The sequence below is a fragment of the Gossypium raimondii genome, chromosome 10 (assembly GCF_025698545.1).
Source record: "Gossypium raimondii isolate GPD5lz chromosome 10, ASM2569854v1, whole genome shotgun sequence".
In the NCBI taxonomy this organism is placed as follows: domain Eukaryota; kingdom Viridiplantae; phylum Streptophyta; class Magnoliopsida; order Malvales; family Malvaceae; genus Gossypium; species Gossypium raimondii.
In genome coordinates, this window is record NC_068574.1 from 52204010 (window position 1) to 52220079 (window position 16070).

At 34.6% G+C, this 16070-nt stretch overlaps 2 protein-coding genes across 2 annotated transcripts; both read left to right on the plus strand.

Moving 5' to 3' along the window:
• Positions 1-9695: 9695 nt before the first annotated feature.
• On the plus strand, positions 9696-11897 carry LOC105778112 (peptidyl-prolyl cis-trans isomerase CYP22). The gene is made up of 7 exons (XM_012601711.2): positions 9696-9997; positions 10086-10109; positions 10196-10283; positions 10739-10831; positions 11154-11186; positions 11509-11565; positions 11683-11897. The coding sequence occupies exons 1-7, from the start codon at positions 9828-9830 to the stop codon at positions 11791-11793; spliced, it is 576 nt and encodes a 191-aa protein (XP_012457165.1). The 5' UTR covers positions 9696-9827; the 3' UTR covers positions 11794-11897.
• Positions 11898-12626: 729 nt separating this feature from the next.
• On the plus strand, positions 12627-14908 carry LOC105777678 (NADH dehydrogenase [ubiquinone] 1 alpha subcomplex subunit 6). The gene is made up of 2 exons (XM_012601044.2): positions 12627-12923; positions 14561-14908. Exons 1-2 carry the CDS (start codon positions 12711-12713, stop codon positions 14744-14746), a joined length of 399 nt encoding a protein of 132 aa, XP_012456498.1. The 5' UTR covers positions 12627-12710; the 3' UTR covers positions 14747-14908.
• The last annotated feature ends 1162 nt before the right edge of the window (positions 14909-16070 follow it).

A 16070-nucleotide genomic window follows, 5' to 3' on the forward strand; every position in this document is an offset into this window, starting at 1 on the left:
CTCCGGACTTGTTGAGGATGGTAGAACAAGAGGATAGACAGATCCTACCTCACAAGAAATCATTAGAAATGGTGAGCTTGGCGAAGAATAAAATTGACATGACCGTAAAGACGAAACGAGACCTCATTGAGTTATCTCAAGAATTAGAGGATGTCTTTGTATGATCATACCAGGATATGTCTGGAATAAACGCTGATAATGAAATCTGCACAACGGCACAACAGTATGTTCAATAAAAATTCTTTGCTGGGGTAATGCCTTTCTCGTTGACTCATCATAGCTTTGCCCATTTGAAGTTGAGTTCCCATCTCTTCAAGTTGTTGTTGGATCTTGTCCTGATTGAAGAGAAAGGTCTAAAGTTTTCTATCGTAGTTTCGCTTCAGAAGGCTTTATGAAAGAAACCTGATACCAAAGAAGATTTTTTGCATACAAGATGAAAGTAGAAGATCTTCAGATTCAATCAATACAAAAAAAATCAAAAAATGAAAAAACAAAAACAAAAAAAGAAAGAAGAAAGAAATAAAAAAAGTCAAAATGAAAATGAAAATAACAAAAAGAAAAAAGAAAAGGAGAGGCCAAGGCGAAAACCCGCAAAGGGCACTTTGCGACCAAAGGTGGATTTGAGTTGAAAACTCGTAAAGGGCGACCCAAATTTTGAGCAAAATAGGGATTGGACATCATCATCGAAGGCTTCTAATGGGCATTGCTTCACTGTTGAGATCATTGATTATTTCATCAAATGGATAGAGGCTGCTTCATGCGTCAATGTCATCATATGCCGATATAGAATTCCAGAGAGGATGGTATTGAAAAATGCATTGAACTTGAATGATAACATGATAGCTGAGGGCTGTAATCAATTCAAAATCAGACACCACAGTTTGTCACTGTATCACAAAATAATGAATTGCAAAAATGACTGAGACTTACGAGGGTTGGCATGTGAGGTTACCATCTGCCTTCCTTATTTTTTGAACGTTTATCGGGACTTTGACTGGGGCACTATTTTCTCTGGTTTACAAGACGGAAGTAGTTCTACCTATTGAAGTAGAAATCCCTGTTCTCTGGGTTATAGTTGAGCAGAATGAATCCAATCTGATCGGAAGGAAAAAGGCTAAAGGCTATTCAGTACAATCAGATGTATCAAAGGCAAATTACGCAAGCCTTCAACGAAAAGGTTCATCTTAGAGAATTTCATAATGAGGACCAAATGTTGAAAAAGATCCTTCCTATGCAAAAGGATTTTAGAGGAAAATGGATGCCAAAGGCCTTTTCCAGAGAAGCTCTGATCTTGAGTAGGATAGATGGTAAAAACTTGTCAAATCTTGCAAACTCAGATTTAGTCAAGTATTACTTCACCTGAAGAAGGAGAATGGATCAAGGTGAAAACCCGCAAAGGGCGCCTTGATTCCTAAAAAAAAAAGACCAAAGTAAAAACCCGCAAAGGGCGCTTTGAGTCCAAAAAAATAAACCAAAGAAAAAGAAAATAGAGAGACCAAGGTGAAAAACTGCAAAGGGCGCCTTGAGACCAAAGGGGATTTGAGTTGAAAACCAGAAAATGGCGACTCAAATATTGATCAGAATGGGGCATGAGGTGATCAGAGCAGTTCAAATTTTGATCAGATTGGGGCATATGATGATCTTACTATACTTGAACCAACAGAAAAGGGTAGGCGACATCTTGGGGCATCGACAAAGCACTATAGATCTCCTAAACACATATCAAACTCAGAATGGTCTTCAGAAAGTTTGTACAGAGAAGTTCAAGCTGCGATATCTGGGGCACCCAATTTTCATACTATTTATATTGAATTTGTTGTTCTTGGAATACTTTATTCTTTTCCAAGATACACATTCCCAATCAATTTCTTTGTTATCTTTCTTTACTATTTTTGATAATTTATTCTTTTCGAGCTATGCTCAGAACCAACTTTATTCTTATCCATTGTTATGACCCTTTTTGCAAGCATGTTGCATTAGAATAATGATTAATGGACTAATAAAACTTTCACAAAAGAAGTTTTGCATATGACTCTGAAAAGTTTCTAAATAATACAGGAACCTGAAACAGGACTATTGTTTAGAACGCACCAAATTTAAATGTTGGAAATTTGATAAGGAAGAGTCTAAATTTGGACTTTCTCTATGGATTTTGTTGTCAAAAACATTGATTGAACAAAATGACAAGAAGGTCATGTTGATGACAAAGCTTAAATAAACAAGCAAACAATGATCATCAGGCAATAGAAAAAGGTTACCTTGGAGAAGAGAGCCTTCATTTGCGCATGAGTCTTTGGTACGACACCCTGGAAATGGTGTAAGAAACTAGAATGATTTAGATCATGTATCCTTGAATTGTGATAGGAAAGGATTAAGGAAAAGCCACATATTTCTACCATTGGATTACGGTGAGAGAATGATGGTACAAGTTTTGCGTCCCAATGGATTAAACTTTGAGGTTTACAGTAGGGGGCAACCTGGCTAAATGTTTCTTCAGAAAAGCCAGTCAAGCAAGAAGGCGCTGTAGCACGTCAGTCACAAAACCTTAATAAACTTCGAGTAATAACAACCTAAGCGGGATCATTCTCAGAAAAATAAAATTCTACATTCATGCAAACACCATTCACACATGTTTAGTTAGGATCATTTGATTCATTTTGATCATGCCATCCTAATCATTAAGCATAATTAGGTTCATTATACAGGTCATGTTCTCCAGAGAACAGATCAGTGAAGATAGTAGATCTTGCCTTCTTGTATCGACAGCGAAGCAGATTAAAAACAAAGCCTTGCCTCCCTCGGTTGCAGTGGAGCAGGTTAAAGATAGCATATCTTGCTTTCCTGTACTGACGGCGAAGCAGATCGAAGACACCAACCTTGCCTTCCTGTACTGACAGCGGAGCAGATTGAAGATAGCAGATCTTGCCTTCCTGTACTGACGGTGAAACAGATCAAAGACACTAGCCTTGCCTTTCTGTACTGACAGCGGAGCAGACTGAAGATAGGAGATCTTGCCTTCCTGTACTGATGGCGAAGCAGATCGAAGATACCAGCCTTGCCTTCCTGTACTAATAGCGGAGCAGACTGAAGATAGCAGATGCTGCCTTCCTGTACTAACGGTGAAGCAGATCGAAAACACCAGCCTTGCCTTCCTGTTCTGACAGCAGAGCAAACTGAAGATAGCAGATCTTGCCTTCCTGTACTGACGACGAAGCAGATCGAAAACACCAGCCTTGCTTCCTGTACTAACAGCGGAGCAGACTGAATATAGCAAATCTTGCCTTCCTGTACTGACGGCGAAGCAGATCGAAGAAACCAGCTTTGCCTCTTGGGTTGTAGCGGAGCAGGTTAAAAATGGTAGATCTTGCATTCCTGTATCGACAGCGAAACAGATCAAAGATGGCAGATCTTACCTCCCTGAGGTTACAGTGGAGTACATTGAAGCCAGTAATTCTATCTCTCTAGGTAGCAGTGGAATAGATTGAAGATTACAGATCTTATCTCCCTAAGCAGTAGTGGAGCAGATCGAAGATGACGGATCTTACCTCCTTGAGGTTATAGTGGAGTACATTGAAGCCAGTAATTCTATCTCCCTGGGCAGTAGTGGAATAGATTGAAGATTACAGATCTTATCTCCCTAAGCAGTAGTGAAGTAGATCGAAGATGGCAGATTTTACCTCTCTGAGGTTACAGTGGAGTACATTGAAGCCAGTAATTCTATCTCCTCGGGCAGCAGTGGAATAGATTGAAGATTACAGATCTTATCTTCCTAAGCAGTAGTGGAGCAGACCAAAGATGGCGGATTTTACCTCCCTGAGGTTACAGTGGAGTATATTGAAGTCAGTAATTCTATCTCCCTGGGCAGCAGTGGAATAGATTGAAGATTATAGATCTGATCTCCCTAAGCAGTAGTGGAGCAGATCGAAGATGGCAGATTTTACCTCCTTGAGGTTACAGTGGAGTACATTGAAGCCAGTAGTTCTATCTCTCTGAGCAGTAGTGGAATAGATTGAAGATTACAGATCTTATCTCCCTAAGCAGTAGTGGAGCAGATCGAAGATAGCAGATTTTACCTCCCTGAGGTCATAGTGGAGTACATTGAAGCTAATAATTCTATCTCCCTGGGCAACAGTGGAATAGATTGGAAATTACAGATCTTATCTCCCTAAGCAGTTGCGGAGCAGATCGAAGACAGCGAATCTTATCTTCCCCAGGAGTAGGGAAGCAGATTTAAGCCACAAGTCCTATCTCCTTGGTCATCAATAGAATAGATTGAAAATTACGGATCTTATCTCCCCAAGCAGTAGTGGAGCAGATCGAAGACGACGAATCTTATCCTCCCTAGGAGTAGGGAAGCATATTTAAGCCACAAGTCCTATCTCCCTGGTCAGCAGTGGAATAGATTGAAAATTACAGATCTTATCTCCCTAAGCAGTAGTAGAGCAAATCGAAGACGATGAATCTTATCTTCCCTAGGAGTAGAGAAGCAGATTTAAGCCACAAGTCCTATCTCCCTAAGCAGCAGTGGAGTAGGTTAGAAAAATTACAGATCTTGTCTTCTTGTGTTGGCAGTAAAGTAGATCGAAAACCCTCAGCCTTGTCTCTCTAAGCAGTAGTGGAGTAGGTTGAATCTTACTTCCCAGGCGGTGCAGTAGAATAGATTGAAGCCACAACGGCGAATCTTACTTCCCTGACATTGCAGTTAAAAATATTAAAGCCACAACAGCGAATCTTACTTCCCAGGCGGTGCAGTGGAGCAGATTAAAGCCACAATGGCGAATCTTGCTTCCCCGACATTGAAATTAAAAAGATTAAAGCCACAAAGGTGAATCTTACTTCCCAGGCAGTGCAGTGGAACATATTGAAGCCACAACGGCGAATCTTACTTCTCTGACATTACAATTAAATAGATTGAAGCCACAACGGCGAATCTTACTTCCTTAGTGGTGCAGTGAAACAGATTGAAGTTATGACGACGAATCTCGTTTTCCCGACATTGTAGATTGAAGCTACGACAGCAAATCTTACTTTCCTGGCAGTGCAATGGAATAGATTAAAGGTACGACGATGAATCTTATTTCCCCGACATTGCAGTTAAGAAGACTAAAGCCACAATGACGAGTCTTACTTTCAGGCAGTGCAATAGAACAGATTCAAGTAACGACGGTGAATCTTGTTTCCCAACATTGCAGTGGGGTAGACTGAAGATGGCAGATTTTACCTCCCTGAGATTACAATGGAGTAGACTGAAGCTACAAATCTTATCTCCCCGACATTGCGGTGAAGTAAATTGAGGCAGTAATTCCTATACCTCTGAAAATGTAGTAGGATGGAATAAGGCTACTTGAAGAAGAACCAAGATCCTTCATGGCCAGGCAAATTTGGCCTTATTAAAGTCTTTGCTCCATTCCCGTTACACGACAATGAGCAAAGAGGGGCAGCTGTAATAACCCAAATTTGCCCTGCCCAAATCAGAAATAAATAAATAAACAAAAATATAAATAAAAACAAAAATTATTAAAAGTCCATCAGTCCATATTACAAGCCCAAAATCAATACAGCCCAATACCCTAGCCCAACTAGCCTAAACCAGAAGTCAGGAACCCTAACAGTTGTTGCGCCGCAACCAAACACAGGCTCTGCCCTCGTGCGTGCGCCATTGCCACGTCACCGCGCCTCTGTACTACTATGTACCTGCAAAGGACAAACAAACGAGCAACAAAAAAGAAAAGAGGCAACAATAACAGATTGACAACAAAAATACCAGGAAAATAGGAAGAAAAAAGAAAAAAGGGGATTTCATTTTATTTTTCTTTTCTTTTTCTCTGTTCGGCTATAAAAGAAGGCCAATTGAAATCTGTAAAGGGGGGAGACTATATAAAAAAACGAAATCAATACAAAAAAAGGTTTTCTTTTGTTCTCTTTTCGGTTCTGTTCTTTTTTCGATTGCTTTTTCTTTTTTTTTGTTTGCTAGTAATCACGCATATATATAAAATAAAAAGGGAGGAGAGTTTAGAAACCTTACCTGAATCGGTGAGTCACCGAATCCCTCCTCCGGTCAGACCAAGATTGAATAGGCGGGGGGGGTTTCGACGCTGAAGCGGCGCCAGGAGTTTAGTTTTCTTTTAGGTTTTTTTTCTTTAAAAAATGACTGAGAGCTTTAGGTTTTAGGTTTATTTTAGCTTATATAGTGTGAAAGAAACGACGCTGTTTAGCGTCCTTGGACCCACGCGGTAACCCGACCCGGGGCAGTATCCGCGCATTCTGGTTCATTAGACTATTTGCCCAATCAGTCCTCTTTTGTCTTTTATTGTTCTAATTCGATTTATACCGTATGATTTAATTTGGTTTCAATTTGGTTCATAGTTAAACAGTGACGTTTCCATTATCTGAATTTGAATGTTTGAACTATTGCGTTTAATTGTGGTTTTAGTCCTCATGTTTTCGATTGATTGCAAATTTAGTCTTCCAAGTGCTGTAATTTCGATTCAATTATTGGTTTTCTAAATTTTATCTTTATTTCTTATTAATCATAATGTTTTGTTAAGTTTCATAAATATTGTTGGCTCTTATAGTGAATATATTAAAGAAAATTTCATTCAAATTTAGTTTTTGATATATATATAACATAATGTAAAATTAGCTTAGTATTTTTAATATGTTTATTTTAATAAGTTTTAAGTATTAGGATTAATATTGTTTTCAAACTTATTATTTAATATAATTTTAAGATGCAACATATTGTTATTTCAAATTATAATTAACATGTTTCAGTTTATCATACATTGTTTTAAAATTTATCATTTTTATTTTCAAACTCTATATCATTATATGTTTCATCATCTATATATAAAAAAACGTTTTCATAATAATTTGATATACTTTGTACATATTTTAATAATTTATTTTGTGTTATAACTTAAATTTTTATATAACATTTTTAAATGCCATTATATGTGTTATTAAATTATTTTAATATATATATATATATTTTTGTTTTGATATGATTTTAAATTTCAAGTATTTTTATATCTATATGTGTATTTTAAGTCGATTTCATTTATATAATTTACTTCTTTCAAAACCTATTTAGGTGATTACTTATTTTCAATTATATATGTATTGAGACTTTTACATGGTTACTTTATATGCATTATTTAGGGTAAATTAATAAATATATTACTTGTTTCAAATTTATTTTAAATACTATTATCCAATGTTGTATTATATTGTTTCACGTCCATTTTGAGTTCATGTATAAATATTTAGCTTATAAATGTTGTTATTAATAAATGTTGTGGTATTTAATTCATTTGATATTTGACCATTAGGATTGATATTTGCATAATATGATAAAAATTGTTGTAGCCATTTTTGTTTGATTTTATCCTGTGTTTATTATTCCTTAATATGTATTTAGATTACGAATTGTATCTTTTACATTATATATTGCTATTCAATCATGTTTCATTTGTAAAAAATTGTATTTTATTAAAGCACTACAATCATGCTATTTCATAATTTTTAAAAGAAAGGCTTGGTGTTCATCGTTCTCGATTGGATTGTGCCCTAACTTACTGGGTTTCAATTCTTTTCGACGAATTTAGATGGCCAAGTACTTATTTTGTTAAAACCATACAATTTCAAAATAAAACTTTTGAAATTTCAAGATGTTGGATCCTAACTTACTGGATATGACATTTTGTTATCTCAATTTTAAAATAAAGACAATATTTGGTGTTTAGGAATCTAGAGAAATTGAACTCTAACTTACTGGATTCTAATTTCTTGATTGACCTAAATAACCAAATATCATTCTCAAAACATATGATATTTTTTAAAATTTTTAAAAAAATGAATCTAACTTCAAAAATTGAACGGTTGCACTCTAACTCACTGAGTGTGGCGGTCATTTTCTTTGAAATGGGTCCGTTTTATCATCCGATTCAATTGTTTAGATTTTTATTTTATTTTATGGGATCGTATTTAAAAATCTTTTCAAGTTTCGACATTAATACATTAGACAATCAATTCGGTACCAATTTTGGGCGTTACGAGGGTGCTAACCCTTCCTCGTACGTAATCGACTCCCGAACTTATTTTCTTAAAATTTCGCAGATCAAAATCATTTTCAAGGTGAGCCGATCACACCTCCAATAAAGATCGGTGGCGACTCCATTTTAAAAGGTCGATCCCCATTTTTCAAATTCGAATTAAAAAAAATGGTTTCGACACACATCTTAGGCAAAATTACCATTTTGCCCCTAGACTTTTAATTAATGACGATTTCATCCCTAGGCTCAGAAAATGAAATTCATGCAATTTAATCCTTATTACAAGCCTAGCCGATTTTTACATATAACAATAACAATCCATGTATTTTACAAAAATCAGAATTTTTTCATGTATTTTACAACTTTTCAATTTAGTCCTTAAATCATGATTTCATCAAAATTCCCTTAACAAAAGTTGTTTATCTATAAACAACCTTTCATTTTCTACCATAAAATTTCATGACTATATTTATCTATGGAAAACCCTAGTACTTTGATAACTTTACAAATTAATCCCGAGATAGCTAAATTAAGCTATTATGATCTCTAAACATAAAATTACTAAAAACGGGACAATAAAACTTACCCAATTAAACCTTGAGTTCTTTTCTCTTAGCTAGTGTTTCATAAAAATTGGGAAAGATGATGAAAAGATGATATTTTCATCATTTAATCATTTATTATCTTTTATTATTTCTTCTTTCCAATTTAGTCATTTTCTTTATTCAATTTTCCATGAATGAATCATTATACTTATCTACTAACTTCTCTTAATGATTTATTTTCCATATAAGGACCTCTAATTTTGAATTCCATAGCTATTTGATACTTATAGCTACTAGAACTCAACTTTTGCATTTCATACAATTTGGTCCTTTTATCAATTAATCATGTAATCGGTAAAATTTTCTTAACGAAATTTTTATACGATATGGCTATCATAATTCAGACAATAAAATAATATTAAAATAATTTTATTTTTGGAATCGAATTCGTGGTCTCGAAACCACTGTTCCGATTTCACTGAATACTGACTGTTACAAAACATATAATTTTCATAATTAATCCCACTGACAACCTATTTCAGAAATTAATTTTTATATTATTTAGGGAAATTAACCACTTATTTAGATTCCAAAATTATTATTTTATAAAAATTTTAAATTTTTAAAGTTTCAACTTTTATATATTTTAGATTTTTTAAACATATAAATTTTAAAAATACAAATTTTAGAATTTTTATAAATATTTTAAATTTTAAAATTATTTTCATATTTTAAAAATTATTTTGATTATTTTGTAACTTTTGCTAAGAGAGAGACCAATTTGTTCATTTTCAAAATTGATAGGGACCAAAATAGTATTTATATTAATTTGTTATTCGAATTGTAAAATTTCAACACGACTCGAAATCGAAATCTAAAATTTCTTATTTAAGCTAACTCGAATAATTCAAAAACTCGATTAGATTAACTCAAATTTTAAATTTTTTTAAAGTTTTTCGAATAGATTCGATTTTTACTTACATTTAGTGAGTGAATTATGTGCCAGCGAGGAATGACCGGCGAGATACCGAGCGAAGCGACATCGGGCACGGTTGGCTAGGTATGTACAACTAAAATAATAAAATATTAAGGGTCTATTTGAGAAATTTAAAAATAATCACTGTTGAAACCGGTAAAGTAAAACAAGATTCCTCGAGTGACGAAAAAGACTGCTACCAGAGTAATTCCCAAGTTGTGAGAGGAAGAAACAGAGTCGCGCACGGCGGCCATGGCGTCGGGAGGAGGAAGCAGCGGTGGAGGTGTGGAGTGGCACGTTAGGCCTCCGAATCCCAAAAATCCAATCGTCTTTTTCGATATAACCATCGGTTCCATCCCCGCCGGTCGTATCAAAATGGAACTCTTCGCTGATATCGCTCCTAAAACTGCCGAAAATTTCAGGTATTTCTACTTCTTCACCCCCATTTTCTACGATTATTTTATACTTTTTGAATTTCTGTTTGAAGCTTGAAGTTTTCCCCATTTGCAGACAACTATGCACCGGCGAATACAGGTTTTTTGTCCCCACCGAAACTTAATTATCTGTTTCTCCGTGATTCATTCCTAGTTAACCATTTTTATTAATTGGATTGATATCAGGAAAGCAGGGCTGCCTGTTGGTTACAAGGGCTGCCAATTTCATAGGGTTATTAAAGATTTTATGATTCAAGCTGGAGATTTTGTTAAGGTTGGTAATTTTATAATTAGTATTAGTATTAGTATTAGTATTAGAGCTTTCATTTTGCATTTATAATCTTAGCTAATCTGCTCAGTCATGTTAGTCATTGAGTATCCAGAATCAGCTTCTCGAGTTTCTTATAGACTATGAATTTTTCATTTGTTTCGGTATATCGATTTTGAGTAGATGATTGAAGTCTTCGTCTTGCCGTTCTTATATTCTTCATTGAATGTCCTTAGCTTAAATGTCTGAGCCAATATTCCTATGAAGGATAGCTTTTGCCCCTAAAATGGAGGGCAGTGGTTGCCAAAGGACTGATATTTCAATAGCTTCGACCAGTATTTTTATTTTTTAAGTGTAAAACGATGAACAGCAGTTTAAAAATAGTTGTCGATAACATAAAACTATTGAGATCAATTTGCTCCAATGTTATATAATCGTTACATTAAAATCTTGCCTTGCAGGGTGATGGTAGTGGATGTACTTCCATATATGGCCATAAGTTTGAAGATGAAAATTTCATTGCCAAGCACACTGGTCCTGGGCTTCTATCAATGGTATGCTGTTTTCTATGTAATGTTTGAGTAGCTACACACACATCTGTGAAACATTCGCACATTTGTTGCTTCAACTCTTTCTTTTTTCTTGAAGTACCCGTGTTTGGCACATATTTGGACATGACTATCAAATACTTCGAAAAACTTATAGAAGAACAGAACATACTTGTATCTTACATTGACACCCAAGTCTGGGAGACATAGTCTCACGATGGAGGGAGAAAGAGAGAAATATACCGTTGACCAGTAGAGGTACTAGGATATGGAAAACTTCAGTGAAATTCTACTAAAGCTGTATATTGTTTTACCTTTTATGTTGCAGGCAAACAGTGGTCCAAATACCAATGGTTGTCAGGTAACCTACTCAATTTCTATTTCTTGCTTGTATACACACACACACATCTGCTATCTGGTGCATGTAAAAAGAAATGCCGATTTCCATTAATGCACACAGTATGAGTAATGATCAAGTGTCTCATATTAAAGGCGAGATAATAGAATTTTGCTATTTGTACCATATCCATGCGTAGAGGCATTTCTCTGTCCGCAAGTTTCCAGTTAGGTGAATTGGGATTTGATGGAAGTATTGTTGTCACAAACTCTTCGAGCACGTCTAGTATGGTTGTCTACTGTTATGAACTATCACGTGTATTGATTTTGGTCTTTATTGACTGCAGTTTTTTATCACGTGCGCGAAATGCGAGTGGCTTGATAATAAGCATGTTGTATTCGGGGTATGTTCTCTAACCTTTTAGTGCAGAGTACATCCGGATTTTGGATTTCCCCAATTTTTGAAAGTCGAATAATATTCATAGAAATGACGAGGAATTATTTCGTCCATGATCATGCAGAGGGTGATTGGAGATAGTCTTCTTGTTGTTCGGAAGATTGAGAATGTGGCTACAGGACCAAACAACCGGCCGAAACTACCATGCATTATAGCCGAGTGTGGGGAAATGTAAAACTTGTAATTCATTTACCCATAAATGAAATTGCTGTAAAAATTTTTTTTTAACAATCTCATTATAAATCTTAATTATATTTGTTTTTTTCTTTTTTGAGACAATATCTAGAACTACTTTTAGCCGTTCCTCAATCCATAAATAGTAAGATAATGCATTTCAGTGCATTTGAATTCGCATCCTCTTATATTAACAGCAGTGTCTATATCAATCGAGTTTTAAAAAAACTTATTTACTCTAAGATCCATTTCCTTAAAAATTCAATTACAATTAATGAGATTTAAATATTTGATTTCTTTGATTTATATAAGTTATATTTAATCAATTTTATATAAATTTAATATTTAAACATTAAAATTGATATCAAACCTTCAATCATATGAGCTTTGATTATGAATATTGCATACTATTTTTATATAATTTTTGTATCTCAAAATATTCTATAGTTGACATTACTAAAAAATTTAAATTTAAGTTCTTTCACCTTTTTCAATTTAAAATCTTGATATAATTTTTGACATTATTAATATTTATTCCAAAAAAATGTGTTGAACGAATTGAATGATATATTGAGCTAATTAATCTTTTATAATGGTATTTTATTCTAAAAAAATATTTTTAAACTAAATTAGATGTATTTATAAATGATTTATTTATGTAATAAAAAGAATTAGTTTAAGTTGGGTTTAAACCGGGTTCAGAGTTGAGACTGAAAATCTTAACTAAAGCCCGGCTCAAAACCTCAGTCCATCTATTATCTATGGACTAATCTACTGCTATTAAACGGCAGCGTTTGGGCTTCTGGAGTCTTCACATTGATAATAGGTGTACTAAGTTCATTTCCTCCCAAATTATCCCTCTCACCTCCTGACTCAAGAGTCACTGAACGAGTCGAGTTCGAACTCAGATTACCCAAAATGGCATTCTCATTGAGGAGTGTGAAAGTACCGCCCAACTCAGCGAGTTTGGAAGAAGCAAGGAGCCGGGTCTTCGATTTCTTCAGAAAAGCTTGTCGATCAATCCCCACTATTATGGATATCTATAACCTAGACGACGTCGTCACCAAATCCGAGCTCCGTTCTTCCATCTCCTCCGAGATCCGTAAGAACTCTCATGTTACTAACCCTAAGGTCCGTTCCCCAATCTCTCCGTTTTAGATCCTTTTTATTTAATTTACTTTTTGATTTGTTAAACTTTTGGGAAATTGTATCTTTCCTAGGGTTAGGAAAATATTGTATTGCTTGCACTTAATTTCTGGAAATAAATAAAATTTATAGCTAATTTGAATTAAGAGAAATTAAAATAATGAAAAATAAGATTATTCAAGGAATGGTCATTATCCTATTGAAATCTGAGTTTAATCTAAGCTTAGTTGATGTAGGATTGTGATGAAAAAGGTTGGATATTTTTATTTTTTTATTGTTTTGGGGAAGTAGTTTCGATTTCGATGTCTTTATATTTAACGGGAATGCTAAATTATGCTGTTGAATCAGATTTATTTCATGAGTTGCCTTCATTGTGCTCTATCCTCTGATCACGAGGGGGACTGGAAATGAGATTTAAGAAGAGCTTTATTGATGGTATATTTTCGAAGATTAATTTGGAGAATACTGATGAGTTTTTATGAAATGAAATGTTTGGATTAAACGGGGATTTCAATAGCTCCGTGAACAATTGTTCTAGTATTGTCTTTTTTACTTTCTAGTGCTTTGTGTACCAATTACTCTGGCTTGATCCGTATGTTGCTACGAAGTCGTAAATGGAACAGTTTAAACTTGTTTTGAATGTCCATTGATGTAATCTTTCGATAAGCTGTTTTGAGTTTGAAGTCCTTTGAATGGCATGGAGAAAGCTAAGGTTTAACCCTCTTGTTTTTTCATCTTGAATAATTCTTGTACTCTAGCCAGATGATACAGTGGCTGTTGATGGTGAATGAGGATTATTTTGCATATCAAAATGAACCATTTGTATTAATCATATATAATTTGTGCTGCAAATAAAAATTATTGTTTTTCACATTGAGAATGAGGTTTAAAGCTTATTTTGGGGTGGTTTCTATGGAAATTGATCAATCAAACCTGCTTCTAGTGTATAAATGGTATTGCAGGTTTTCTCTAGAGAAACTGATGACATATTTGATGCCATAAGAGTTCTACTTTTTATTATTTTTGTTTTTTTTTCTCCATATATTTTAAGGATCCTTGGAAGGTCATATCGTATACCCTTGTTTGGATATGTGTTAGAACATGGTATCGGACATGGATGCTTGAAGAAAAATGAATTGATGGATTCCATGTGTGCTATTGGAAAGTTCTCTGCTTGTTGTATTCCTCAAGTAGAAGTCTTCAATAAATGTTTTAGCTGCAATAATCTAGTGGGCAGCAGTTCTGAGTGATGTTTTACCCTGAAAATGAATTTGTTAATATCTCATTAGCTACCTAACACATAGAGTTAATAGTTTTCATCACACTTTAGGAACTGCATCTAACTCATAGGAGGTGGTGACATTATAATTGAATATAGAAGAGCCACATTGGTGGATATTTGATTTATTTCCCAGAAATACTTTACAATACTTTATGCATTCTCTTTTACTGCCTTGTTGGTAACCTGTAATTGTTTGGCAGAGCTGCCTTGTTCCTGATGATAATTCAATGGCATTTTGATAAATTGGTGTATAGTTTTTATATCTTCTGTTTATGGATGAGTTGTATAGGTATTGGAATTATGAGAAAGATTCTTTACATTGCAAAATGTTTGGCTGCAGGTAATTGATTTGCTGCTGTTTAAGGGTATGGAAGAGCTGAACAACATTGTTGAACATGCAAAGCAACGGCACCACATTATCGGGCAGTATGTGCTGGGTCGTCAAGGGCTTGCACAGGATTTGGACACCAAGGATGAAGGCACGTCTGATTTCCTCAAGAATTTCTATAAAAGCAACTACTTTTAAACATTCCGCTTTCATGGACAGCTTCTAGAGTTTTGCTTTCGAGCTTTTGACTTCCTTCATAATAATGTTCCTATCCGTGCCTATTGGTTCGGTAATTCCATCGAATTTATTTCGTGTTGGTTTTCATTATTTTGGTGAAATGCGTGCGTGAATTCTGGTGAATTGCTGATCAGGATAGTGTATTATATTGCCAAATCAAACTTGACGTTTTTCTTGGTCATTTGCCAGTGCAACACAATCAGTTAAATTAGAAACAGAAGACTTTGGAATAACTATTTTAAACCCTTCTTAACAGTTTAATACCATTTGCATGAATGAGCAATCAAATTAAACAGTGAAAACAATTGTAATTTGCAGAGATATTATTACTATTAATAATATTAGTTTTGTTTACATCGGAAATTAAATGAGCTTTATAACGCACTAAAGCGAACAGCAGGTTCTGCAGCATGCAGAGTTTTTCAATCGCTCATCTTCTTCTCTATCCTTTCCAAGCACTTGCTTTCTCTCACTTCTCTATATCCCTGATAACCTCTTGCAATCTCGGGCTTGTAATTTGTTGATTCAGGAACTGAAACAAAAGCTGTTGCTGTTGCTGATGAATATGATTGATGGTGTTGGGGTTGTCCTCAGCCTCTGCAGTGGTTCCATAGTTGCAAGGTTAATGTTAATCTCTGCAGGCGTATTCTCTATAATTAATAATGTGCACAACTATAACATCTTTTGTCTCCTTTCCCTCAATTGAATCATACAGTGGTTTTTTTGGAAATCGAGGACAAAACCTTGAAACGAAGCCAATATCTCCTGTTAAGAGGTCTGTTGGCTCAAAAGCAGACGACAATTCAAAGGCTTTTCTTTAAAGAGGTCTAATCTCCTTTTAACAGTACCTTTACTCTTTTTATTTTTTTTTATCTATTTTAATTTAGTATTTAAACTCAACATCTAAATTTATTTTTGATGTTACACTTATGTTTTATTAAAATTTAATGACGTGACATTTTAAAATTTTGCGACCCTGTACCATATAAAATTTATAAAAAATGGTTGAATTTGGGACTATTTTGATGAGTCCATGTGATATGGAAGGCCCTGGTAAACGAGTCAAGTTGTTGGGAGAAGACCAGGCTCAAACCGATTACAAATTAGACTTGGCTGATTGGAATTTGAGTAGGTAAAGTCGACTTTTAGCCCAAGTAACCTGAAATAATGCAACACCAGAATTAGTATGAAATATTATGGACATGGGATCAAGAAAAAGAAAAAAAGAAAAAGCAAGAAGGACCAGTTTTAAGAGCAGCTTAATGAAGTAGCCTCGTTACACATC

Coding starts and splice junctions, on each gene's coding strand:
- LOC105778112 (XM_012601711.2), top strand. CDS start 9,828: ATGGCGTCGGGAGGAGGAAGCAGCGGTGGAGGTGTGGAGTGGCACGTT. Junction 10,110..10,195: donor CTATGCACCGGCGAATACAG/GTTTTTTGTCCC, acceptor GATTGATATCAG/GAAAGCAGGGCTGCCTGTTG. Junction 11,187..11,508: donor CAAATACCAATGGTTGTCAG/GTAACCTACTCA, acceptor TATTGACTGCAG/TTTTTTATCACGTGCGCGAA.
- LOC105777678 (XM_012601044.2), top strand. CDS start 12,711: ATGGCATTCTCATTGAGGAGTGTGAAAGTACCGCCCAACTCAGCGAGT. Junction 12,924..14,560: donor CTCATGTTACTAACCCTAAG/GTCCGTTCCCCA, acceptor GTTTGGCTGCAG/GTAATTGATTTGCTGCTGTT.